The sequence below is a fragment of the Culicoides brevitarsis genome, chromosome 3, assembly GCF_036172545.1.
Source record: "Culicoides brevitarsis isolate CSIRO-B50_1 chromosome 3, AGI_CSIRO_Cbre_v1, whole genome shotgun sequence".
NCBI classification, from domain to species: Eukaryota; Metazoa; Arthropoda; class Insecta; order Diptera; family Ceratopogonidae; genus Culicoides; species Culicoides brevitarsis.
Window position 1 is genome coordinate 6,687,159 of NC_087087.1, and position 26,420 is coordinate 6,713,578.

Sequence of the window (26,420 nt, forward strand, 5' to 3'; positions counted from 1 at the left end):
GCAAATTTTATTTTAAAAAATTAACAAATTTAGTAGAAAGTACAAATTTTTATCAAAAATGCGCAAATTTCTTTGGAAAATTAAACAAACTTCTTTTAAAAATGAACAAATTTCTTTGAAAAATGAACAAATTTCTTTGAAAAGTTGCAAATTTGGTTCAAATGAACAAATTTGTTTTAAAATGGAAAAAATTCCTATAAAAATGAACAAATTTCTTTGACAAATCAACAAATTTCTTTGACAAATGAACAAATTTCTTTTGAGAATGAACAAATTTTTTGAAAAGTTAAACAAATTCTTTAAAAAATAAACAAATCTGTTTTAAAAAAATCGAAAAAAGAACTACAAAGGCAAAAATCGACTTTGCAAAGAGAAACCAACAGCAAATAAAAAACAAAAAATTGAATAAATTTGATTTTTATTTTATAACTTTTTTTTTTATATAAATTTAATAAGCTTCGTTGTTCAAACTTTTACTTAATTTTTTTGTGTGTGATAATTTTCCTTAAAAATTAATATTTTATGGCTTAAAAGCTAAATTTAATCGCTAACGCTAAATTTCTTCCTGAAACCGGTTCTACCGCAGAAAAAATTCCAAGAAAAATGCGAAATAATCTCGTAAAATCTGGTAAATTTGAGAGAGAAATAAGGCCTCAAATTCGCAAAAACTAATCACCCCGCAACACCAAAGCATCCACAACATTGTAAATTTCGTCGAAATGCGGTCGACTTTCGGGCTCGTAAGACCAACATCTTAACATAAGGCGGTACATGTCGGAAGGCGTGTTATCGGGAGCGGGCATGCGATATCCTAAAAAAAAGAGATTTTTCATTAAAAATTCGAAAATTTCACTTTTTTTAAGGGAAAAATTACCTGCATCAATGCGTTCTCGTGCCCGGGTATTGCTCATGCCCGAATAAGGCGTGCCTCCTTTCGAGAAAATTTCCCACGTCAAGATTCCGTAACTCCAAACATCACATAAGCTCGTGTATTTACCGAAATTTAAGGCTTCTGGTGCAGTCCATTTGATCGGGATTTGTTTCATTCCGTCGGAAACTGTAAAAAGAAAAAAAATATTTGAATTAATGAGTTCATAAAATAATTTAAAAAAATAATTTTTTTAATGAAATTTTATAAAAATTTAATTTTTTTTACAAAATTTAACAAATTTTTTTTAAAATCTTGAAAAAATTTTAAAATTTTTTAAATTAATTTTTAAAAATTTTCAATCTATGAATTTTGTGTTGATTTATTTTGAAATTATTTTCGTTTTTTTTTTTTGAAAATTTCGAGCAAATATTTTTTTTTATTTTGAGCTATTATTTATTAACTTCTAAATTAAAAAATAAATAAATATTCTAGAGAAATTTGGAAATTTTCTAAATTTTTTCCATTTTTTTTTATTTTTAAAAATTAATTTTTAATTTTTTTTTAATTTTTAATTTTTAAAAAAAAATTTTTAATAAATTTTAATTATTTTTATAATATTTTTTAAATTTTTTATTTTTTTTTAAAAATTGCTTCTAAAAATTTTAAGTTTCATAAATTGTAGGTTAATTTTTAAATTTTTTAAAATTATTTTTTTTTTTAATTTTTCAAATTTTTTTTTTAAATTTACGTATAAGATTTTTTAATCCGATTTCTTTAAAAAAAGAGATTTTCTTAAAAAAAATTAGAATTTCATTTTATTTTCAAATTTTATTGAATTTTTAGATTTATTATTTAAATTTTTAATAATTTCTTAAATATTTTGTAATTTTTTATTTTATAAGATCTAAAAAATTTATTGAATTTTAAAATCTTTAAAAATAATTTTTAAAAAAATAAAAAAAAAATTATAATTTGTTTTTTGAACCTTTTTCTGAATTATTTCACAAAATTTTATCACAAATTTTTAAAAATTTTTTTAAAAAGAAAAAATTTTGAATTTTAATTTGATTTTTTTTTTAAATATTTTTGTGACAAATTTAGAACTGTTCAAATAAATTTTTTTTATTTTTTTTAATTTTCTTAATTTTTTAAATTTTTTTTTCTAAAAATTAATTATTTTTCTTTGTGAATAATTTTTAATTTAATTTCAGCAAAATCTCAACTCACCAATATACTCTTCCTCCTCCCTCGACATGCCAAAATCCGAAATTTTCACGATATTATCGTCGCCAATCAAACAATTTCTCGCCGCCAAATCCCTATGAATGCAATTTTTCGACTCCAAATACTGCATGCCAGCTGCAGCATCGCGACACATCCTCAGCAGCTGCTTCGAAACGAGCGTTTGTGCATTCTTCCTGAGGAAATTCAACAAAGATCCGCCCGGCACGAGTTCCATCACAATCATAATTGGCTGCTTTTGCACACAAATCCCGATGAGTTTGACGATATTCGGATGATCGTATTGCTTCAAAATGCGTCCCTCCTGCAAAAATTTCCTCTTTTGCTCATCCGGCAACGTCATGCGACACGTTTTGACCGCAACTTCCTTCTTCGGCGACGATTTCAGCTTCGCCTTGTACACATCGCCGAAATTTCCGCGTCCAATTTTGTCGAGCAAAATGACGTCGTCGTTGCTGAGCTCCCATCTTTCACGCAGCACGGGTTTTTTGAGCACGGCACCCGATCGCGACGTCACCGGCAACTCACTTTGATACTGATGCAAAATTAACTCTTGAATACTCGGGAAGGCGGGACCTTCGAAGCGATAAAAACCCTCGGCAGTCGTTTGCACGATGAAATGTTTGTGGCCGGTCCAACAAACGCTCAGCACAGTTTGACTTTCGTCGTTGCGGGTCGTTTCGCGCACCAAAAAATCACCGTCGTTGCATAAAAGACGCACAACTTCTTCGCGCGGCAACACGCCATGAAACCATTCCTCTTCGTATAACGGGCGATTGGCAGAAATTGTCATCTGTGAACGAGAGAAAAAAAATTTGTAAGTTCATGCATCAACGATCAACGATCGATTTTTAGAGGAAAAATCTAAAAATAAACATCAAGTGCGATCAAAACAATGCAAAATAGATAAACAGATAAAAAAACAGGAAATTTTTTCATGCAACATGCAAAAATTGGTACCGAAAAGAGATTTCTTGTGCGTTTTCGTCTTATGGGCACGGGAGGTCTGTACAAAAGTTGATCCGAGGAACTGCATGACGCACATGAACTGCATTCGGTCGATCCGAGACTCATTTTTTAAATTTTTTTTCAATCAACAGAAAAATTCACTTTTAACACCTACAGAATCCCTCAAGGACGTGTTCTAAATTCTTTTTTTTTAATTTTTATTTTGAATTATATCACAGAAAAAAAACTTTTTTTTTTGTAATTGCGACTTTTTTTTAAATTTTAACAAAAATACTGAATTTCAGTCTTAAATTTTTTTTTTTTTTTTTTTTGAAAGCCAAGAATTTTTTCTTTTTTGACCTTTCAAAAAATAAACCAGACACCAATTATTTATTAATTAATTTATTTTATTTTTATTGAGTACCGATCGCCTCTTTAAAAGTTGGCAATTATTTTTTTTTACATATTTTATTGCAAAAATATTTTTTTTTTATTATTTTAACGATTTGAGAATTGCGGTAAGAAAAGATGTTTCATGTTGTACGAGATCAGTGACTGACTGAATGATGAACTGATGCGAAACGAGAAAGATGTAGGTGTACATCATAGGTAAAAAAAAAATGAAAAAGAGTAAAGCAAGAGTGAATGAGAAAATAGATTTGTTCAAATTTGATGAAAAAAAAAATTATTTGAGCGCTTTTGGAAGTTTTTAAAGGAAATTTAAGTTTTTAAATTAAATTTGTTTTTTTTCTTTGATTTTTTTTTTAATTTTTAATTATTTTTTAATTAAATTATTCTTTAATTTTAATTAATTTAATTAATTTTAATTTATTTTAATTAAATTTATTTTTTTTTATAAATTTTTAGTAAAATTATTTTTTTATTTTTGAAGAAAAACAAAAATAATTTTACAATACCTATATGATTTTCAAAAAAAAAAAAATTTAATATCAAAAGCTTTAACTTTTAAAGTTTGATATTAATTCGATTTTTTCTCAAATAAAAAAAATAAATTAATAATAAATTAAATAAAAAAAATAATTATTTAAAAAAATATTTTTAGGTAAACTATTTTGCCTTAAAAATAAAAAAAAATTAATGAAGTTTTTAACATCTAACATAAATTTTACTATTTAAAATAAATAATTATTAAAAAAAAGTAATAATAAATTATTTTAGAAGTTAAAAATTTCATTAAAATTTTTTTTTAAGAATTTTTGTTTTTTTAATATTAATGTTTATATTCCGTTTGATTTTTTTTTAAATTTTGGCAAAATATTTTTTTTAAATAATTTTTTTTTTAATTTTTAAAAAAAAAATAATTTATTTATTTATTTTTTTTGAAAAACAATCAAATTAATGTCAAACTTAAAAACTTTAAGTTTTTGATATTGAAAAAAAATTAATTTAATTGTTCTTTAATTTAATTTAATTTAATTAATTTTAATTTATTTTTTCTTTGTAGAAAAAAAAATATTTTTTTCAATTAATTTATTTTCTTCGGTTTTTATTTTCAAATTTATTTATAAAAATAAAATAATGAAAGATAGAATAGTAAAATTAATTTTAATTAAATTTAAAGAAAAATAATTTTTTTTTAGAAATTTATTAAATTTAAAAAAATTAAATTTCTAATTAAATTAAAATTAATTAAAAAATTTCGTTACAGAAAAAAAAATTTTAAATCTTTTTAATTTGTTTGAAATTTTCTTTTAAATTCTTTTAAAAAAATATTTAATTACAGACAGACCTCAAAACGCACAAAAAACTTTTTTTTCTAAAAAAACACACAAAAACATCAAAGATGAGAATCTTAATTTTTTTTTCCACGGAAACGCATGAAAATTTCTCTCATCTCGCGTGATAATTCATTTGTGCGTTTAAAAACTTAAAAATTGACGTCAAAATGAGAGGAAAAGTGTTAATGTGGGAAGCTGCGGAATTCTCTAGACTAACGAGACGATCGTTCATCATTCGACAAGCAACAAAAAAAAATTAAAAATAGACAAAAAAAAACATGCAAGTAACGTGCGACAAGCAAAACAAGTGTTTGTTCGTGAAAAAGTTTCCTCTAAGATCTGTGCCTCGGAAACTCACACTACAGTTGCTGTTCGAACTGTTTGTCGATTTATTTCTCTTGTTAATCGTAATCTCCGCACTGCTCTCGCTACAAGTCTCTTCAATTTTCTCGCAAGTACAGAAAATTTGCTCTTCTTTCGTGAAAATTTCGCTCGTATGAAATTCCTTTTCGAAATCCGCGACAGTTGGACTTGCATGTAGCTTCGGTTTGGTGCAAATCGCACATGGATTCGTCGTTAACGTCGTTTCTGACAATTTTTTATGCTTCCGGAGCTTCAATTTCAGCCTCGATTTAATATTTTGCGCAAATTTAAACTTATTTGGCTTGAAATCCGTCGTCTCTGAGGGAATTTCATCCTCATCCAGGTCCGTTATTTGGATATTTGGCGGCATGGAAGAAAATTCATCGACTACCAAAACGTTATTTATCAAACTTTCGGCCTCACTTTCGATAATTTCCTCAAATTCAATGTCCTTTGCCTCAGTTTCGAACAAAAATTTTATCTCCGAAAGGCGGTTTGACATCTCGTTCGTCATTTGTTTCGTTTTTTCGCGATCTTTGGGGTCAATTTCGCGTACTTTGTTGCTTCCGTGCTTCATTTCACGAATGTGGGAGAAAATTGCGCTCGATATGGATTTGGATTTTTTCTTTCCTGTTGACGGGATGACATCAGGAGTTGATTTTTCTTCACTTGACATGAGATTTTTCTCCTCAGTTAATTGACGAAAGAGCTTTTTCCGCTTCGGTTTGAGCTTTTTGAAGCTTTTGCGACTTGCCTCGCTCTCAGTTTCGGACAAGGAGCGATAATTTGTGGTCTTGAATCGATTAAAACGGTCTTTTAAATTGTCTTTTTGGTCAGAATTTGAGCCGGAACTCATTAAAGCTGCTTCCGTACTCGAACTTTTCTTGATTTTGCTCTTGAGTTTTTCCGTAAAACTCATTTTTTCGAAATTTTTCAAAATTGTTTCCTCCGAATTTTTTTCCTCTTCTTCGTGATTTTCGTTTTCGTGGCTTCCAAAGAGCAAATTATTCTTCGAATCGTTCTTTTCTGCCGCTTTTACGTCCAAATTTTTGTTGTAATCGTCGTCGTCGTCAACTTCGGTCTCCATTGTCCGCAAACTTTCGTGCACATTCATCTCCTCAATGTCGACATAAATATTGTTAGTACTGCGATAACACACGTTATTATTCACTTGGTTAGTATCGACATCGATATCTTCGAAAAATTCCTCGTTATCGAGCTCGTCTTTGTGAGCGTTGTTATTGTTAGCGTTGTTAATTTCCGTCTCGTCGGCACACATTACTTCACGAAAATCCAAACTAATTACCGAAGAGCCCAAATTATCCGAGGAACGTCCGCGTTTTGGAGTTCTCGTGGGCGAACTTGGACCACTTTTGCGGCGAAATGTGCGGAAAATTGACATCACTTCGGCTCCTTTTTGCAGGAAATACGATGAGGAATGAGGGGTATCCTTGAGAATTTGTTCATTGGGACAGACATAAAATGATAAATTAGTTACCCGACACCGGTTATTGACAGAGATTTATCGTCGAAGTACTCTCGGGAGGCAAAGAAAACTTACCGGATGATCGTGATTTAAGTTGTTTTCGATGTAACTTTGGTCGATGACGTCGTCGCAGCCTGAGGGAAGCTCCTCGCAACCAATTTCGTTCAAGGCAGTCTTAATAATCTCTACTAATTTTAACATTTGCCGTTCCTGGCATCGAAGCGTTTGTAAGTCTTTTGAGTTTCTGAAAGAAAAAAAAAATAATTTTTAGTAAAATTTTGAAATTTTTATTTTTACGTCGATGAATTTATCAAAAATGTTTCAAATTTCATTCAAAATAATTTTATTTAAGAAAATTTAAATTAAAAAATTATTAATTTTATTAAAAAAAAAAAAAAAAAATCAAAAAGCTAAAAAATATTTAAAATTTAAATATGATTTGAAAGAAATTTGTCTTTTTTTTTAAATAAAATTTTACTTTTTTACGGTTTTTGTGCAAAAAAAAATAATTAAAATGTAAATTTTTGATCTAAAAATTATACAAATATGCCTTAAAATATTTTAATTAATTTAGATTTAATCATTGTTCGATTAAATTTGAAAATATTAAATTTTTTGACGTAAATAATTGTCATTTAAAAATTAATTTTGGAAATGTCAATTCAAAAAGTAACCGTTGAAAATTTATTATAATAAAATTTTTAATTAAATTTAGAAAATAATTAAAATTTTGATAATTTTTTAAAGAAAAATTTAATTTTTAACTGAAAAATCTAATAATTATAATTAAATTTACAAAAATTAATTAATTAATATAATAACTATTTTATATATTATTTTTTTTTTATTTTAAATATTTTTTTATTGAATTTTGATATAAAAAAAAAATCAAAACCAATCACAAAATTCAAAAAAAAATATATTTTTAATGGAATTTTTAAAATTTTCTTTTAATTTTTTATTCTAGAAAATAAATATTAAGAGGATTAAATATTTTAAATTTATTAGAAATTAAAATTAAATTTAAAACTTTAAAAATAGTTTTAAAAAAAATAATTTAATATTTTTAAAAAATTATTTAATAAATTTGAACAAAAAAAAATTTTTAAACTAAATTAATTTTTAATTAAATTTAATTAAATAAAATTAAATTAATTTATAATTAATTAATTTTAATTGATTTTTTTTCTGTCAAAAATTAATATTAAGAAAATTCAACATTTTCTAATTTTTAGAAATTTCTTTCATTTCATTATTTATATTTCTTTGTTTTATTTTATTTTTTTTATATATTTTTCAGTTTTAAAATTAATATTTTTTTAAATTAAAAAATGAATAAATTAATAAATTTTTTTTAAAAATAAAATTTGAATTTTCTTTAATAATTTTGAATAAAAATTAATTAATTTAATTTAATTTATTTTAGAAAAAGGAAAATTTTAAACATTTTTGATTATCGTATCAAGAGGATTTGTAATGTAAAAAAATATAAAATATTAAAAATTTTCAAAAAATTTCTTAAAATCTTCAAATTTTATGTCAATTAATTAAAATTTTACTCACTTATTTAGATCCTTCGTTCCATTGTGTCCATTAACGCCATTCATCGTTGGCGTACTTGGCGCTGAAATGCCATTTTCGTTGCAATATTTCGACATCCTGTCCTGACATTCCTTCACCGATGTCTCCAAATCGCTCAATTTTGTGCGTAGCCAATCGTGCGTCAAATTATCAACTGTCAGCGTGTTTGCTTGTAACTTTCCCAGTTTGTCTTCGATGAGGCTTTCGTCGAATTGGAATAACGTTGGTGTGGGAGGTCCCGTTCTGTGAACAAGATTTCATAAATTTCATCGGAAAAATGACGCTTGATGGATTTCTTACTTGTGCTTTTCCGTGAATTCCTTATATTCGTCGCTCGGATTGACATCATTGACGTTCGAGACGATCCGTCGTTGGATCGTACTGAATTTTTCTGACGTTAAATCGCCCGATTCGACAATTTCCAAAAGGAGATTTTTCCTAAAAAATAATTTTTCGATGAAAAAATGTCAGAAATTCAAAAAATTTTTCTTACCATGTCTGAATAAAGCCTTCTTGCAACGTTTGTTGATGCTCCAGAAGTCCCGGAAGCAAAATCGTTCTAAAGTCTTTTTCGATTTCGATTGCCTCGCTGATGAGTAACACATATTCGTTGTGTGCCAAATGCAATTTCCGGCATGCTTTCTTGTATTTATCCGCGACATCGTCAATTTTCCGCCCCGAACGCCCGCCTTTGACGAATTGCTCCTCGAAACGACTTCGCAGCACCTTGTAATTGTCCAAAAACTTTTGATATTCGAGTTTTTTGCGTTGCACGTCTTCGGTGATCTGCAAAAAAAAAACAATTGAAATAAATTTATGCCAGCTCGGTATTTTTTTGCCTATTATGCAGTCAATGTTATCTAAAAATAAATATTTGCAGATAATTTCATGGAAAGTCGTCGAGCCGAGCGAAAATAATACTTTGTAGGCAAGAGAAATATTTAATAATAACGGTGAAGTATGCAAAAAAAATAGTAATTATAAATGATAACCGAGTGCGGAATTTATTCCGAAGAATGTCGCTTGAGGCGAGTTAAAGACGTCAATGACGTTCGGCGAAGAAATTGTCAAGGTCATGGATTGTTGACCATTCTCAACAATTATTTTATTGTTCGTGTTTTAAGAAGCTGGATTCTAAAAATAATGAATTTTGTGGAAAAATTGAGAGATGTTACCTTAAAGAGGCAAAATTAGGGTAAATGTTCAATTTTCATAACAGATTTTTTTAAAATTGTGAATTTTTGTGATTTTTGAAGAATTTTATATTTTTTTTTAAACTTAAAATTTAAACGATAGAAATATAAAACCGTTTAGTTAAAAAAAATAAATCTGAACCAAAAATTTCATTTTTTATTATAAAAAAAAAAAAAATTAAGGCAAAGTTTTATTTTTGACTTAGATTTAAGATTTTTTTTAAATATGTTCTCAATTTTAATATTTTTTTTTAATTAAAATATACATATAAAACCTAAGTAAAAAGCTAAAAAATTTAAAACAATTAAATTTATAAAATTTGATTGCAGTTCAATTAATTTTCATAAAAATTTCACAAAAAAATCAAAAAATTAATTATTTTTTTTTACAAAATTAAATTTATTAATGTTTATTTTTAAAATGAGCAAAAGTCTTTTTTTTTCAATTCTAAATTATTAAAAAATTATTCTTTTCAATTCCATTTAAATTTTTCTTCATATTATTTCAAAAATATTTTTTAAAGTTATGAAAATTTGGTTTAATTAAAAATTTAGTTTTATTTATTTTAATTAATTAATTTTTCAATTTAATTAATTTATATTTTAATTCTCAAAAAAATATTTTTTTTTGATCAATTGAATGATATCAGAATAGCTTTAATATTCATAATTTTTGTTAAATTAATTTTTTTGAGAGCAAAAAAAATTGAAAACTTAAATATAATATTTTGTAATTATCTGTCAAAGGGGAATTTATTGAGAAAATTGGCTAAAACTCGAGAGCTAACTTTTTTAAAAATCATCAGTTTTTGTCAGTTTTAAAATTCTGTACTTTATTTAGAAAAACTAAATGTTAAAAATTACTTTTAGCTCAATAAAAATCAAATTTTATAAAATTTTTAGCTTTATTTAAAAAAAAAATGTTAAAATAAATAAGTTAAAAAAATATTTTTTTTTAAAAAAAATGAAAAGTTTAATTTTAAAAAACATTATATTAAAAAAAATTTTAAAAAACTATAAATTAAATTAATTATAAATTTTAAATTTAATAATATTAATAATATAAAATAAATAAAAAATTAATAAAATTTAAAAATAAAAAAAAATATATTTAAAATAAATAAATTTTTTAGACTTTTGAAAAAGTTTCCAAAGAGATATTTTTTTTCAAATTTTCACATTTTTGTACTCCTCAATGAAAAATTTTAACATTTTGTCAAAATTGTTAATCTGTAAAGTATAAAATTTTCTGAGGAGTACAAAAATGTGAATTTTGAAAATTATTTATCTTCAAAAAGCAACAAATCATAAAAAATTCCCTTCGATAATTTATACAACTTCCTCACAAATCTAATCCAATTTTTCCCCAATCAAATCAAAAAAACATACAAATGTTGCACAATTGATTATCATTATTGTCAACATATTTGTTGTTGTTGTTTTTCAATTATGAGACATCGCCACTGTAGTATTCGATGAAACCAAATCTGATGATATAGTGTAAAAATATTTTTAGCTTTCACTATGCCGAGCCGTCGTTTTAACATAAAAATTCCAACAATTTTTTTCTGCTGTTGTTGTCTGTAGGTACATAATCATCGCAATCAATAAACAAAACAACACATCATGCCAAAAAAAAAAATAAAACATGTGTGCTTCGATTATGAAATGGAAAGCATTTTCCGGCAATTTTTTTTTTTGCTCGAAAGATGATGAAAAAGTTGGAAAAAGTAACAAATTGGGAAGGAAACGAATGATCAATTAGTTCCAACGAACTTTTTGTTGCCCAAAGAAGAGAGAAAAATAATAAAAAATAGACACGCGACAAAAATTCCCGTGGAACAGGAAATAAATTGAAAGACAGGTTTTGAATGCGAATTGCAAATTGAATCGAGAGAGAAATGCTTTGTCAATAAATTATCGCGTAATAGGAACATTCAACCCGACAAAACTTTCAAGGATTTCTCTCTCGCGAATTGCAGTTGAATGATCTCAAAAAAAGTGGTTTTTACTAAAAATAAACCGCAAATTAACCTGCATCGACGCCATGAAGAAATCGTGATTCCGTTGAAATCCGTATGACTCACAAATGGTTCATAAATTATTCCAACCCCATTTTATGTAACGCGAATATTATGTAAAGTGCATTTCTTTCAATGCCATGCCACTCCTTGTCCGAAGCAGCGACAAAAGTCACTCATGGCAACCGAAAATTGCAAACACAAGCAAAAAGCCAGAACTTTCGTCTGCAGTCTATTTTTGGCTTTTCAAAACTTTTGAAACAGTAATAAATTCGACGACGACGACAGAGACAAACAAAATGCATCGGAAATACTTTACATGATTTAGTGTCAAGTGTCTGTCTATTAGTTTGTGGCAAACTTTTTCGTGACGTGACACGAAATTTATGGGTTTATCGATTTATTTTTCGGTAGGAAAAGTACCTGCGACCTTCTTGCTTTTTATTTAGAGGCTCAGATGAAAATTTGTTTACTCAACTAATTATGTCGTCAGAAACACTCCAAAACGCAAAAAATGCAGAGGCAGGCATAACAGTTAATAAAAAAATACGTCTTTCGCCTTTTTCTTCTTGTTCATTCACTCTTTCTCTGGATAGTGTATGGAATAAATAAGTTGACGTTAACACAAAACAGTTACTATAAAATAAATAATAACAACATTATAATAAGGAGGATGGAACAACTAAGGAAAGTGCTTCGTGTTCTAAAAAACCATAATAGGACTTTTAAGAGGTTTAATGGATCTTTCACGTGCTATTTTATAATTTATTTTTTTTTTACATCTAATAATTTAAGGTAATTTAAAGTTTTTTTAAGCAAATTTAATAATTTAAATTATATTAATTATTTTTTTCCATTTGATGATTATTTTTATTATTTTTTTTTATTTATTTTTTTTTTTTAATTTAATTTTTATGAATTTATTTATTTATATTTAATTTTTTTTCTTATTTTAAATTTTTTTTATTAATTTTTTTTAATTTATTTTTCATATACATATATTTTTTTCTTATTTTTAAAATTAATTAGTTTTATTTCATTTTTCTAAAAGTAATTATTTTTATTTTATTTTTATAAGTTCATTATTCTTATTTTTTTTTAAATTTATTATTTGAATATATTTATTTTTTTTTAATTTATTATTTTTATTTATTTTTTAAAACTTATTGTTTTTATTAAATTTTTTTAAATTTATAATTTTTTTAGTTAAATTTTTAAAATTGATTATTTTCTTTTAATTTTTATTTAATTTATTTTAATTTATTATTTTTTGTTAATTTTTTTATTTATTTTATTTAATTTTTTAATTATTATTTTTTATTTAATGAACTCTTAATGACCTAAAATGTCTTTCAATCGTTTTTTGATATTTTTTAAAAATTATTTTGAAATTTTTTGAAAGTCATAATTTGATATTTTATATCACATTTTTTGAATTAGTTATTCATTGATTCTTATATTTTGACTTTTGAATTTTAAATTAAAAAAAAAATCTTATGAAAAAAGAATAAATTATCCTTGAAAGTTTTTTTTTAAAGAATTAAAAAATATTTTTTAAAAAAAAAATCTACAAAAAAAAAATTAATAAAGACAAAAAAAACTTTTAACAATCACTCCTTCCTATTATAAATATTGTTTAAATTATAAAAACATGCAAAATAACGTCATCATAGAAGTTTTATAACCGTTCCTATAATAATAATACATTCATGAAGGTATGTGTGTTGATATGATTAGCAAGCTTCAAAAGATGAAATGCTTTTACAAAAAAAAAAAAATATTATAGTCGGATAAACATTTCATTCTTCAAAGTAATTACAAACAACAAAAAGTTATTCAATAAATAAAGTTCTGGAAGCTGTATTTATGCGAAATGAACAAACAAGTGCTTGTTTGAATGGTTTTCTATTTTTGCGTTTATTTACATTTAACTCTAAATTTCACCTACTTATTGCCCGTAAAACACACGAGAAACGAGAGAAAGAGAATGTACCGGTTGAGTATTTTTTGCAAAACTATGTGATGCGGTAGAATGTGCAAAAACAACAACCAACAGTAAACAAAAGTTGTTTCTATTAAAAACAAAATATAAAAATTGTATGAGAGAAGCAAAAAAAAGCGACAAATTGCAATGTTGATGATGAATGAAATTTTTGTGTGCCAAGTGAGTCATAAATGAATGCTTGTAAATTATTAAATTTACACAGAAATACATATTGACAACAAGACATTCTTGATTCATGTTCTGTGTCATAAATTCGTTTCTATAAAGTTAATTAAAACTCAAAAGTTAATAAAGTTTCGCTTAATGAATATTTCCGCATAAGATTTCTGTAATTAAAAGACATTTTTCAAACAATATTCAAAAGCATTCGGAAACTATTATGTTGTTAGTTGGAACAAAAGTGAGGTAAAAAGTAGCAAATTAACCTTCTTATATGGCGCTCAATTCTTTTGCTATAATTACTTCTTTTTCTACTTTGTTGTAAAATTGTTCTTTTACATACTTTTTCTAACAATTAAAGATTTTTTTTTCAGAAAAGCCTTAGTTGATGAAATGATGTGAGCGCTTTTTGGATTTCAAACTTAAGGCATAACTTAAGGTAAGTTTTTACATCAAAGAATCTGTAACAAAAAGTATTATCCAAGGAGAGAAGTCTTTCTTATTGACTTGTACAAATGTGATTCATAACTTTTCATCAAGGAGCTGGCAAAAAATGAAATTGAATGAAATGTTAAAACAATCCTACAGATGAGACATATATCAGCTTTTTAAAATTCCTGCCGCTTTAGAGAGTATCAAACCATCCGAAGGCAACATCGTGCTTTTTGAGTTTTGCTTTACCAAAGTTTTTCTCTGGAAGCTTACGAAGGAAGGCAGATATTCTAAAACTGATTATTCTGTACATTTGCTTGATTCGGAAATGAAGTCTAAAACATGTTCAAATATAACTTATAGATATATGTATATAAACTAAATATAAACTAGGGCCCTTAGCCTTAGACCAAATAAATACGGATAATGAGAAACGGTTGCAGATGTTCCTCAAGCAACTGCACCCCCAACTGCTGAGACTCAACCTATCCCAACAGTAGTTGAAAAGCAACAATAGAAATTGGATGAATTTAAAGAGAATCCAATTAAAAACCCTACCGATAATGACAATAAATAAAACTTGATTTTCCATATGAACATATTTCAAGCTTTGATAAGTTTAAAAAAATTTTTCCAAATGCTTTAAAGAGCCATTCTACGAAGAAAATAATATAAGACAAGTGTTAATACTTTAATCTGAGACATCAAAAATCCAACTGCTGAAACTTAGTAATGAGTATATGAGTTTGACAAATTTTGAGAGACTTGCCGACTTTAGAGGTCCAAAACTAAATGTGATTTTTCAAACTTTTTACAAACTATTAAACTTAAAAATTAATTTGCATAATATGTGATAATATGTGATAATTTGTTAATTCTAATATTGATTTGTTTGACCCAAGACAAAAACTGACTAATGAGCAAATTGTACATCTGATAAAAGAAAACATTTTACGAGATTATGTCGAAAAACCAATCAAAAGTTGATCAAATGCATCAAAAACTTTTTAAGATTAAGATTTTTTTGTGATCGATCTTATTTAAACTCAAAAACATAATTTAAACAATTAATTCTAATTCAATATCTTGAGACTCACAAACAGACAGACATCCGTCTTAAACGTTTTTTTTTAAATAGAAACGCATTCAAAATTATTCATTATTAGTTACTTCTAATTGTTCTTCCATCAACATTTAGCATTCACAGTAATTCAAGTAATCATCATTAAACCCATTAGAAACTTTTATTATTATAATTTTATACACATATTAAAAACAAAACAAGCTCATCATAAAACGTGCCAAAGTCGAGCAAAAATAAAAATTATTTATTTTTAAGTATCAGTAATTTAATGTTGATATTATATTATTTACCTTTTTTTTCGTTTATTCCAAAACAAAACGAAAAAAAACATCAACAAAGAGCGTGGGAATTACCGATATTATCACAGCAAGTGAATTGTTCCTCATTTTTGAGCTTACAAAAATAACTGTCTTCCTTCTATAAATTAAAAATAACAACAAAAAGCGATCTCGTGTCTCCCACTTTTATTTATTATTTATTTTTCAAACTGACTGACTTGAAAAAAAAACATTAAATTCGTGTATCATGAAACACTGAAAAGGGACATTGTTAAATTAAAAATATAATATATGTTTAATAATATTAAATTTTGGGATCGTCAATATCTTGTTCATTGTTCACATCTCTTACATTGTTTCAATTGTCGCCGTCGCCGAGAATTGCATGAAATTCCTGAATACAAATGAGATGTGTTTTAAATTCATTTTTGAATCTCAATACGTTAATTGTCATTTTATTTGAAATGATGTGCGCAAAACTAGGACAACGACGTCGTCATCATTTAAAAGTGGGTATGAATTTATAATTGTCAAAGTAAATTATAACCGAAAATCTTTGTGAGAAGTCACACTTTCTCTTATTGTCTGACTGACGATGTTTATAAATATCGCCCATAAAATTTACAGAAGAAAAAATCTAGTTAACAAAAAATTTCAAACTTGAAATGTTTGCACACATGTGTTACTAATAATAATAATAAATAACATTAAACGAGAAAGACGGCTCGGTATTATGTGAAAAAAACGTGAAAATTCCGGACATACCGCCCGTGCTATCTCTACCGTTAAATCTACTCAAAAAAAAAACATTTCTGCCACTTTTTTTTGGGTAAATGATGTAATATTGGAGCATTTCATTTGTTGTCTCTATCAGAGTGTGTCAAAAAATTTGCACTGCTGCATTTATTTTTTGTTTTATTTTTGGCGTGAAATGACACGAGTCAAGAGAAATTTCGAATTCGGTTAAAATTTCTGCTCTTGTGTGATCTTTGTCATGTCACTGTCAAAATTTTCACAAATTAACATCTGTTCGCAGTTATATTTCCTGCGTTTTCTTTTGATGATTTAATGGTCGAGACATTTTTTTGTGTGCCTTTCTAAATAATTTTGATTCTCTGGGTGTTTTAGATTAACCTTGTGTCTTGTGACACCCACTTGAGCAACAATGTAAGCCTCTAATTCCGAGAATTATTGTTTTTTATTTGAATAAATCGTGAATTAAATCCAATCAAAATATTTCAACATTTCAAATAAAAAAAAGATCTGTTTTCTTGTGTCTGTTACTTTCTTTATCAACAAATTATTTCGAAATTATAGAAATTATGAAATCTAAAAAAAAAACTTACATGAGTAAATTGTTGTGAAATCTTCAAATGCTCCTCTTGGTACTGCTTTCGCGCTTTTCGCTTATCATGGTACAATTGTGTCAACTTATCCTGACAAACTGCCTCTAGATGATCCGCATTCAACTTTAGCTGTCGAGATGTTTGTTCCAGTTCATCCATAAAGGAGCGCCATGCTTTTGTAATGTGACTTCCTATGAAAAATATAATAGAAGGAAAATTTAATTTCATATCATGGTGTGCAAAAAATAGAAATAAAAGGAATTATTTTGAGGAACAATTGCTGTGTCATACTTCCTTGATGATGACGATGCAAAAGGATGGAAAAAAGGAGGATTATCTGATGGCACATTTTTCGAAGAAAATTATTTGTCGAGTATTATTACGAACGTTTAAACATTCAATCTGAGAAAATTGTGGAAAATTACCGGATTGCAATGAAATTGATTTTGAGGATTATCAACAATGGTATTAAGTAGTTTAACCTATCAATTATTAACTTTTTATTTCATTTACTGAAGATTATTGATGATTTAAACGAATCGATTTAACAATAATGGACAAAATCTAAAATAATGAAGAAAATCCGATACTGAAAAGAACTTAGTAACGAAAAAATTTTTGCAACGATTCGGTAACAAAATCTATTTCGATTCGAAGTTGTAGCTAAACCCATTTTTTCAGAAGAAATGCTTGACAATTTTTTTTTTACTTTCTATTTTGGGAAAGAATACTTAATAGATGAAATTTAAATCAAAGAATATCTTAAGGAACCGAGATGAATCCTCAAACCTAACCTAACCTTATCTTAAGCAATAATAGCTAAGTTACATAAGGTTTTATAAATTTGCTAATGAAGATAATAAGGTGACTTATAAGCATTAGTAGATCAATCTTCACAACTTCTTGAAGTTTTGTCTCTTTAAGAAATTTTTAAACATCGTTAAACGAGTTTATTATAAACTTTTAAAGCAGAAATGAAACAGAAACTCTCAAGAGAGTTCAAGAATAGTTTCAATATTTAAAGAAAATTGAAACTTGAAAACTTTTCAGAAAATTAGTATTGGAAATATGAAGAAGTGAGATTATAAAATCATGTGGGACTCTCTGAAACCAATAGTTTTATTCAAAATTTTCGAACAACCTTTAAAATAGAACGCATCTAATTTATCATTTTTAATCATTTTATAACTCAAAACTGCTAAAATATTGAAACTGAAAAAAATTTTTTCCTTTGACATAGTTTTGTTTTGAAAACTAAATCAAGAGCAAAACTGTGTCAAAAACTGTGTCAAAAACTATGTCAAAAACTGTGTCAAAGCAATTTTTGTCAAATCTTGCTCCAAATGGATAAAAATTTGTCAGAGGGCTCTAATTTATCATTTTTAATCATTTTATAACTCAAAACTGCTAAAAAATTGAAACTGAAAAAAATTTTTTCTTTGACACAGTTTTGATTTGAAAACTAAATCAAGAGCAAAACTGTGTCAAAAACTGTGTCAAAAACTGTGTCAAAGCAATTTTTGTCAAATCTTGCTCCAAATGGATAAAAATTTGTCAAAGGGCTCTAATTTATCATTTTTAATCATTTTATAACTCAAAACTGCCAAAAAATTGAAACTGAAAAAAAATTTTTTCCTTTGACATAGTTTTGATTTGAAAACTAAATCAAGAGCAAAACTGTGTCAAAAACTGTGTCAAAAACTATGTCAAAAACTGTGTCAAAGCAATTTTTGTCAAATCTTGCTCCAAATGGATAAAAATTTGTCAGAGGGCTCTAATTTATCATTTTTAATCATTTTATAACTCAAAACTGCCAAAAAATTGAAACTGAAAAAAAATTTTTCCTTTGACATAGTTTTTTTTTTCAAGAGAAAAACTAAATCAAAAACTGTGTCAAAAACTGTGTCAAAGCAATTTTTGTCAAATCTTGCTCCAAATGGATAAAAATTTGTCAAAGGGCTCTAATTTATCATTTTTAATCATTTTATAACTCAAAACTGCCAAAAAAATTGAAACTGAAAAAAAATTTTTTCTTTGACACAGTTTTGATTTGAAAACTAAATCAAGAGCAAAAAAACTGTGTCAAAGCAATTTTTGTCAAATCTTGCTCCAAATGGATAAAAATTTGTCAAATGGCTCTAATTTATCATTTTTAATCATTTTATAACTCAAAACTGCCAAAAAATTAAAACTGAAAAAAATTTTTTTCTTTGACATAGTTTTGTTTTGAAAACTAAATCAAGAGAAAAACTAAATCAAAAACTATGTCAAAAACTGTGTCAAAGCAATTTTTGTCAAATCTTGCTCCAAATGGTTAAAAATTTGTCAGGGGGCTCTAATTGAGACCTTGATGATGCTTTTGCTAAACCTAACATGATCTTTTAAGAAACTCAGTAATTACTCAGGTTAAACTGAATTGATGTTTTATACTTTACACATGAAAGACTAAACATGAATTTATTTAAAGACGAACTTCAACAGAACAGAGCCCTCTATTGGCTAGATTAACAACAACATAGGACTCGAAACTCCCTCGAAAGCCCCTTTAAGAGTTTATAAAATTTTGTATGTAACTTAAGTATTGCTGAATATCGTAAATTTTTTTGATGACTTGCTCCAAATGGATAAAAATTTGTCAGAGGGCTCTAATTTATCATTTTTAATCATTTTTAAACTCAAAACTGAGTCTTCAAAACATCGATGGATTGTAGTGAATTTGGAAGAGAAAATGGCAAGATAGATCCTAAATACTGAGTGTTTACTGAAATTCATGTTTCAATAGTTATGTATATATTTCACTGCATTTTCAGAAAGTCTTTTAAACATAATTTTATTATTATTATTTTGCTCTCATAACGCCTTCCTGCTCTCAATAACGAGTAAGACAATAATTGCAAGGCGCATTGTTGCGACCAGTTTCGATTAATTTCCCTTTAAAGTGAATTATTCGAGTTTATTATTTAAATTTCCACTTGAAACTCTCTTTTATGTTTGCCACAGATCGAAATATATGTGTAGGGGGAAGTGGGGCCAAATCATAACTGGGGCTACTTCATAAATTGCTTTTTCGCCTATTTACAAAGGGCGAATCAAAAAATGTTGTTCTACGAAAGGTGCAGTTTTTCACGTACTTTAAATACACAGAAGACACTTTTTTGATATATTCTGTCATTTCGGAGAAAATCGAGAAAAATTGTTTTTCGGACCTCAAAGTAAATTTTTATGAAGTGATAAAATAGTTAAAACTTCATTAAAAAATATGAATAAATTTAAAATGTCATCCTTCACTAGTTATCAAGTGTCTTTAGTAAGTTACCCAATCCATTTATATTCAAAACTAAGAAGCATCCAAGTCTCTCAAGACACAAAATATCTCTTTTAAAATTTCCTTTTCCATCCTCAATTCCTACCCAATTCATGTTTCAATAGTTATTTATTGTTTGCTCAAACAAACTTATGTCTGTCTCGACTGCTGCATTCGTACTTTTATTTGTGTTTATGTTGCATAAAATCCACACAAAAGACTTTTAAACATAATTTTATTATTATTATTATTTTGCTCTCATAACGCCTTCCTGCTCTCAATAACGAGTAAGACAATAATTGCAAGGCGCATTGTTGCGACCAGTTTCGATTAATTTCCCTTTAAAGTGAATTATTCGAGTTTATTATTTAAATTTCCACTTGAAACTCTCTTTTATGTTTGCCACACATCGAAATATGTGTATTTATTTCTATTTAAATGAAGCAGTAGTGAAATGAAATTAAAATTAGACTCGTGTTGAATATTTAACAGAAACACATAAAGAAAAAAAAACTAAATAGAGACAGACATAAATTTAATACACTCTCTTCAAATAATAAAATTTAAAGTTTATAAAAAAAATATTTGTTTTATTTTTTTTTTTATTATAAAAAAATATATTCACATATGTAACACATTTTAAAGCGAAACACCTTACGAATATTTAATTTTTAATATTTTTTTCTTATTCGAGACAAGTTTCAATGAACTTTAGCTCTTTTTTGACGATCGCATGCAAATCAAGTAAAAAGTCTTTCTTTCATTTTTTTTTAGAAAGTGAGAATGAATGAACGCGTGGCGTGGAAGGTCACGCGAAATTCGATTTTAACACTCACAAAAAAAATTATAAATAAATAAAAATCAATAAATTACGTTTTAAATTCTTCTGTTGAAGGCGCTTCTGGTTAACTTTAATTTTTTGAAGGTGTTTCTTACACCGAAAAAATATAAAAAAAATCGATTACCACGAAAAAAAAATTATTATATTTTTTTTATAATTAATAATGATGATGGAATACCGAGAAATTTTCGATGGGATTAAATAAAAATAAAAAATGCTGAGTAACAAAAAAAAACAAAACAAAAATTGAAGAATGGAGTGAAATGTTGGTTCGGTTATATGTAAATGTAGTTCAAGGATATCAAACCGGTATTTATGCTTTTGTTCTATTCACAAGTCAAATTCTATTATTTATTTATGTTTTTTTGTACATCATCGTGATTTCGGTTTGACGTGTTATGTATATAACGAAGACTATTTATATATGAAAAGGTAAATATTTTAGTTGTTGAAGAATTCAAAATTGACACAGCTCGATAGTTTTCATTTAGTTTTTTTTTTTGGATCAATATTGTTGATTTTTATTTAGGATTTTGGTGAAAAAATTCTTACCTTGTAATTCGTCAGTTCTGTCGATTTTAAGTCCCTGTTGTGCTAAATTTGCTAATCCAATGGCATATTCTCTATCACATTTTGCTTTTTGTTGCATCGAGCGTTTCATGATGTCAATAAGACGGAGCTCGGCATCCTGACGGGATACTAAATAACATGGGATTTTAGTTATTATTGAGGAGATTAAAGGATTTTTTAAAGTGATATTTCGTTATTAGCCTTTTATCATATGGACGAAAAATTTGAAATTGAATTTAAAAATTATTTTATGAAAATTTATTTCTTATTTATCTAAAATTAATTAATTTATTTTATTTATTGCCAAAAAAATTTTAAATCATAAATAAATTATTTTTTTTTAAATTTTTTTAATTATGAAATAATTTAAATTTTCGAATATTTCAAATTATTAATTTTTTAAACTTTTAAATTAAATTATTTTTTTATGATTATTTTTAAAAATAATTTTTTTTTTGTTTTAATTAATATTTTTTATTATCAAATAATTTTAATAAAATAAATAAATAAAAATGATAATTAATTTATTTTCGATTTAAAAAATATAATTAAATTTTTTTGGTTAATTATGCAAATTAATTATTAATTTGTTAAACATTTAGAAAAAAATTAAATTTATTTTTTTTATTAATTTTTTTATTTAAATTTTTTTTTGACAATTTTTTTTTGACAATTTTTTTTTTTAAATGATAAATAATACATATATGATTTTTTTAAATTTTTGAAACATTTTTAAAATTATTTTTTTTTATCAAAAAAAAAAAAAAAAATATTTTTTTAATTTAAAATTATTTTTTTGAATTATCAAATAATTTTAAATGTTTTTTATTTTTTTTAAATTTTTTTTTTATTTTTTTTTTCTTCTAAATTTTTTTATTATTCTTTAAAATAATTATACAGAATTTAATTTTTAATTCATTTATTATAAATTTATTTTTTTGATCAAATAATTTTTTTTATTTTTAATTAATTTTTTGTCAAATAAAATAATAAAAAAATGATTGACAAAAAAAAATCAAAAATAAATTTAAAGCTTATAATTTTAAAACCTTGAATTACTTTTTTTTTTCAATTTTCAATAAAAAATTTCTTCCTAACAGGATCTTATTTCATACTTTTCGACTTAAATTTCAATTTAATATCTTTCCATTCCAACAAAAAAAGGCTAATAACATGCTAAATAAAAATTATTATTCATAGAGTAACATTTGTGGAGACATTCTCTGAGCCAATAATTCAAAAAAACTGACACCAATAATGAATAAATAAAAAAAAATCCATATCAAATATAATTAATGAAGCAAGAAATTGGGTCAACTATAAATTTATTTGTGTTGTCATGTCACAATTTTCGGCGCGCGGATTGTTCGTTCATTATAAATGCCTAACGACAATGAACTCTAATTGTTTTTAGATAACAATCCAGAATAATAATAAATAGTCTCCACAAATATTTACTCGACAAAACGGGGCGCTTAGTCGACAAAAAAAAATTTATCACGTACATAATTGTTCATGCCCTTTTGTGCTTTGTAATGCTGATGAAAATCCCATTGTTATATTTTTTTTTAATTTTTTCTTGTTAATTACTTAATTTATTAAATTTTTACACTTTTTTTTAAAATTTAATTTTTTTTTCACATTTTTTCGATGATTTTTTTCTGTAACAAAAAAATTTGATTTAATTTATTTTTTTCACATTCGACTGCTTTTCATGTAATTTACGATGATGATTGAAAGAAAAATAATAAATGAAAAAATATTAACTGTAAAACTGGATTCTAGCGTGATTATCGGGCTTCTGTTCGTGTGCTTTTCATTCGTTTATTGCAATAATGACGGAGATTAGCTACAGAAAATTAATAAATTTATATTTAATTTAATAACGTTGGGCTTGGAATGAGAGACGATGGCGACACCCACGCACTCTCCGTAATTATTGCACCGTAACAAATTTACAACGAATTTCCTTAATGGAAAAATTTATTATTTGTAATTATTTTTCTTCTTTCTTGTTTTTTAGAAAGTACTTTGTCGGTTAAGGTTAAAGGTTGATAAGACATCAAAAAGAAAAAATGAAAGGAAAAGGATTAGAAGCAGAATTATTGCGTCATTTTTATATATAAATCTGTTTAAAAAATTGGGGGAGGGATGAAGCGTACAGAATATACGGAGCCTATAGACACAGAATTAAGGGGAAGAGGATTCGAAATTTTTCTTTGAATTTTGATGGATTAAGAGCTTAAATTTAGTTAAAATTGCGAAATTTTAAAAATTTTGACAGATGACAGCTGTCAAAATTTTAAATAAAATATCAAATTAGGTTCTTTTTGTTTAAAAATATAAAAAAATAATAATTTGTTTGTTCAGAAAAAAAAATTAATAAATACTCAGAAGCTCGTCAAAAAATTAAATTAAATATGAAATAATTTTTTTTATCAAAAATATGGCAGATGTCAAAATTTTTATTTAAATTTAAATAAATAATTTAATTAAAAAATTTAATTAAAAAAAATAATTAAAATTTTAATTTTAAAGCGATTTTAAAGATGAAAAAAATTTCAAACGGAAAAGTTTAAGAAAATTTAGTTGAATATTAAGCCTTAAAATTTCTTGAAAATATTATTTTTTAAAAAATTATTGAAAATTTTACCTTGACAGGTGTCAAAAAAATTTAATTTAATTTTTAAAAATTTAAAAAAAAATAGTTTATTAATTAATTTATAAATTATTTTTTTTTATAATTTAAAAAATTATTAAAAAAAAGATAAATTTAATTTTTAAAATCGAAAAAAAAATAATTAAGTAATTAATTATTAATTATTTTTTTTAATAATTTAAAAATTAAAAATAATTAAATTTAATTTAAAATATTTTTTTCTAAAACATTTTAAAATTTTTTATTTTTATCATATTAAATTTTTTTTATCATCTTTCATGAACATATGTTTTCATAATTTTTTTAAAAATATTTTATTGAATGTTATCAATTTTCGTTTATTATTTTTTATTAAATATCAAAATTGATTTTTATTAAAATCAAAAATAAATTTTTAACTAAAACTTTTTTATTACTTAAATTTACAAATTTCGCTACAATTCCCTATAAAAAATGGCAACCATACAAAAATCAATTAAACCCAATTAAATTTAATTAAAGGTCTTTTTTGTGACTCTCTATTTTTTTGCCTCGTGAATTGTCAATCTTCAGTGATAAATAATAAAAAAAAAGTAAGAGACCTTTTACAATCGCTCTTTGCAATAATAAAGTCATTAAATTTTTACAGACAGTGTCTTCAGTGTCTGGCGGTTTCCGTAAAATTCTGCATGTAAATATTCGAAAAAAAAAAGTAAGAAAACAACAATAGAGACGTCTGAGTGTAATTTTCCTAATAGCCATAAAGTACACGAGCACGAGAGTGAGAGAGAGAATAAAATGGATAAAAATGGACAAGTGCTTCAGACTTCTTCTTTTGGTTATTTTTTTTTTGTACGAAAGAGAAGTGTTTGTAAGGATATTAACCTTGTCTCTTTGTATTCTTCTCATTCAACTTTTATATTTTTTTTTTATTATTTTTCTTTCTTTCATCATCAGAACAGCACACGAATACAGGTTCTGTACGAGATTTACGTACAAAGCTTATTTTTTGGGACACTTGTTGCTCACTTTATTTCTTTATCTCTTTCACTTGTGTAATTTTTTTTGTTATTTATTCAATTTATCGCAAAATGACTTGACGTTGTAAATTTAAATGCGATTTATTTGTGATTAGATTTTCTTTGCAGTAACATGATTTCGGTAAATAATTTTTTTTTTTATTTTTTTGAGAGCACTTTTTGAGGCACAAAACCTTTTAATTTAATTTTTTTATATTTTTAATAATTTTCTTTTATTATTTCCATAAAATTATGAGCATTTTAACATTATTTTTGTTGAGACATGTTGTTGTTGTAAAAACCGTAAGAAGAAGTATTTTATACTATTTTTATGTGTTCCGTTGTATGTATATCGGACAGGTTTAATATTATTATTTTTATTTTTTATGCGGTTCATATATCTTTTTACTACTACATGTGTTGTGTGTGTAGTGCACTGTTTCGTGTGTACGGAACTAATAAAAACACGTCCGAACTCAATGAAACTCAAACACAGACTGACTTTTGGATTGTCGTACAAGAACGATGCTCTTTTAGTGTTTAGAGTCGTGCCATTGGATAGTTACCTGAATTTTATCCAATGGTGAAGGGTTTTCGTATGAGAAATGCTCGCTGTAGAAATTGACGTGCTGAATATGAATTTTGAAATGTGCCCAGTGAGAGGGTTTGAATTGAGTTGGTTTGAGATTGGCGTTTTTTTTACATTTTTTAAACCTTTTTTTTTACAAATTTTTAAAATTCTTTCAAATATTTGTCAAAGGTTCGAAGATTCTTTCAGATATTTGCCAAAGTTTCATAAATTCTTTTAAAAATGTGTCAAATTTTTGAAGATTATTTCAGATATATGGCAAAGTTTTGAAAAGTCTTTTAAAAATGTGTCAAAGTTTTGAAAATTCTTTCAAATATATGGCAAAATTTTTAAGATTCTTTCAGATATTTGTTTAAGTTTCATAAATTCTTTTAAAAATGTGTCAAATTTTTGAATATTCTTTCAGATATATGGCAAAGTTTTGAAAATTCATTCAGATATTTGTCAAAGTTTTGAAAATTTTATCTTTAATTTGACAAATTTTTAAAATATTTGTCAAAGTTTTTAAAATTCTTTCAAATATTTGTCAAAGTTTTGAAAATTCTCTCAGATGTTTGCCAAAGTTTAAAAATTTTTTTCAAATATTTGCCAAATTTTTTTAAATTTAGAGAAATTTCTGCAAGTTTTTAAATGTTTTGTAGAACAACTTGTGATTACAAACTGTTAAGAAAAGTCTTCGAGACAGAAAAATAAAAGTCGTGAGATTCAGCA

The 26,420-nt window shown here is 25.5% G+C and overlaps 1 protein-coding gene across 1 annotated transcript; it reads right to left on the reverse strand.

Moving 5' to 3' along the window:
• Positions 1–462: 462 nt before the first annotated feature.
• Positions 463–25,141, reverse strand: LOC134835693 (tyrosine-protein kinase Fer). Its single transcript, XM_063850616.1, has 11 exons — positions 25,099–25,141; positions 22,969–23,124; positions 21,446–21,592; positions 16,749–16,939; positions 8,724–9,016; positions 8,531–8,668; positions 8,213–8,473; positions 6,725–6,893; positions 2,099–2,906; positions 875–1,057; positions 463–811 (listed from the first exon to the last, which is right to left on the reverse strand). Exons 2-11 carry the CDS (start codon positions 23,015–23,017, stop codon positions 669–671), a joined length of 2,382 nt encoding a protein of 793 aa, XP_063706686.1. The 5' UTR covers positions 23,018–23,124; positions 25,099–25,141; the 3' UTR covers positions 463–668.
• Between the last annotated feature and the right edge of the window lie 1,279 nt (positions 25,142–26,420).

Bases quoted from the DNA above. Each gene is read 5' to 3' on its own strand.
- LOC134835693 (XM_063850616.1), bottom strand. From the start codon at position 23,017: ATGGGATTTTCATCAGCATTACAAAGCACAAAAGGGCATGAACAATTA. The intron at 6,894-8,212 runs GTGAGTAAAATT...TTTTTCTTTCAG, and splicing joins GGAACGAAGGATCTAAATAA to AAACTCAAAAGACTTACAAA. The intron at 2,907-6,724 runs GTAAGTTTTCTT...TCTCGTTCACAG, and splicing joins ACTTAAATCACGATCATCCG to ATGACAATTTCTGCCAATCG.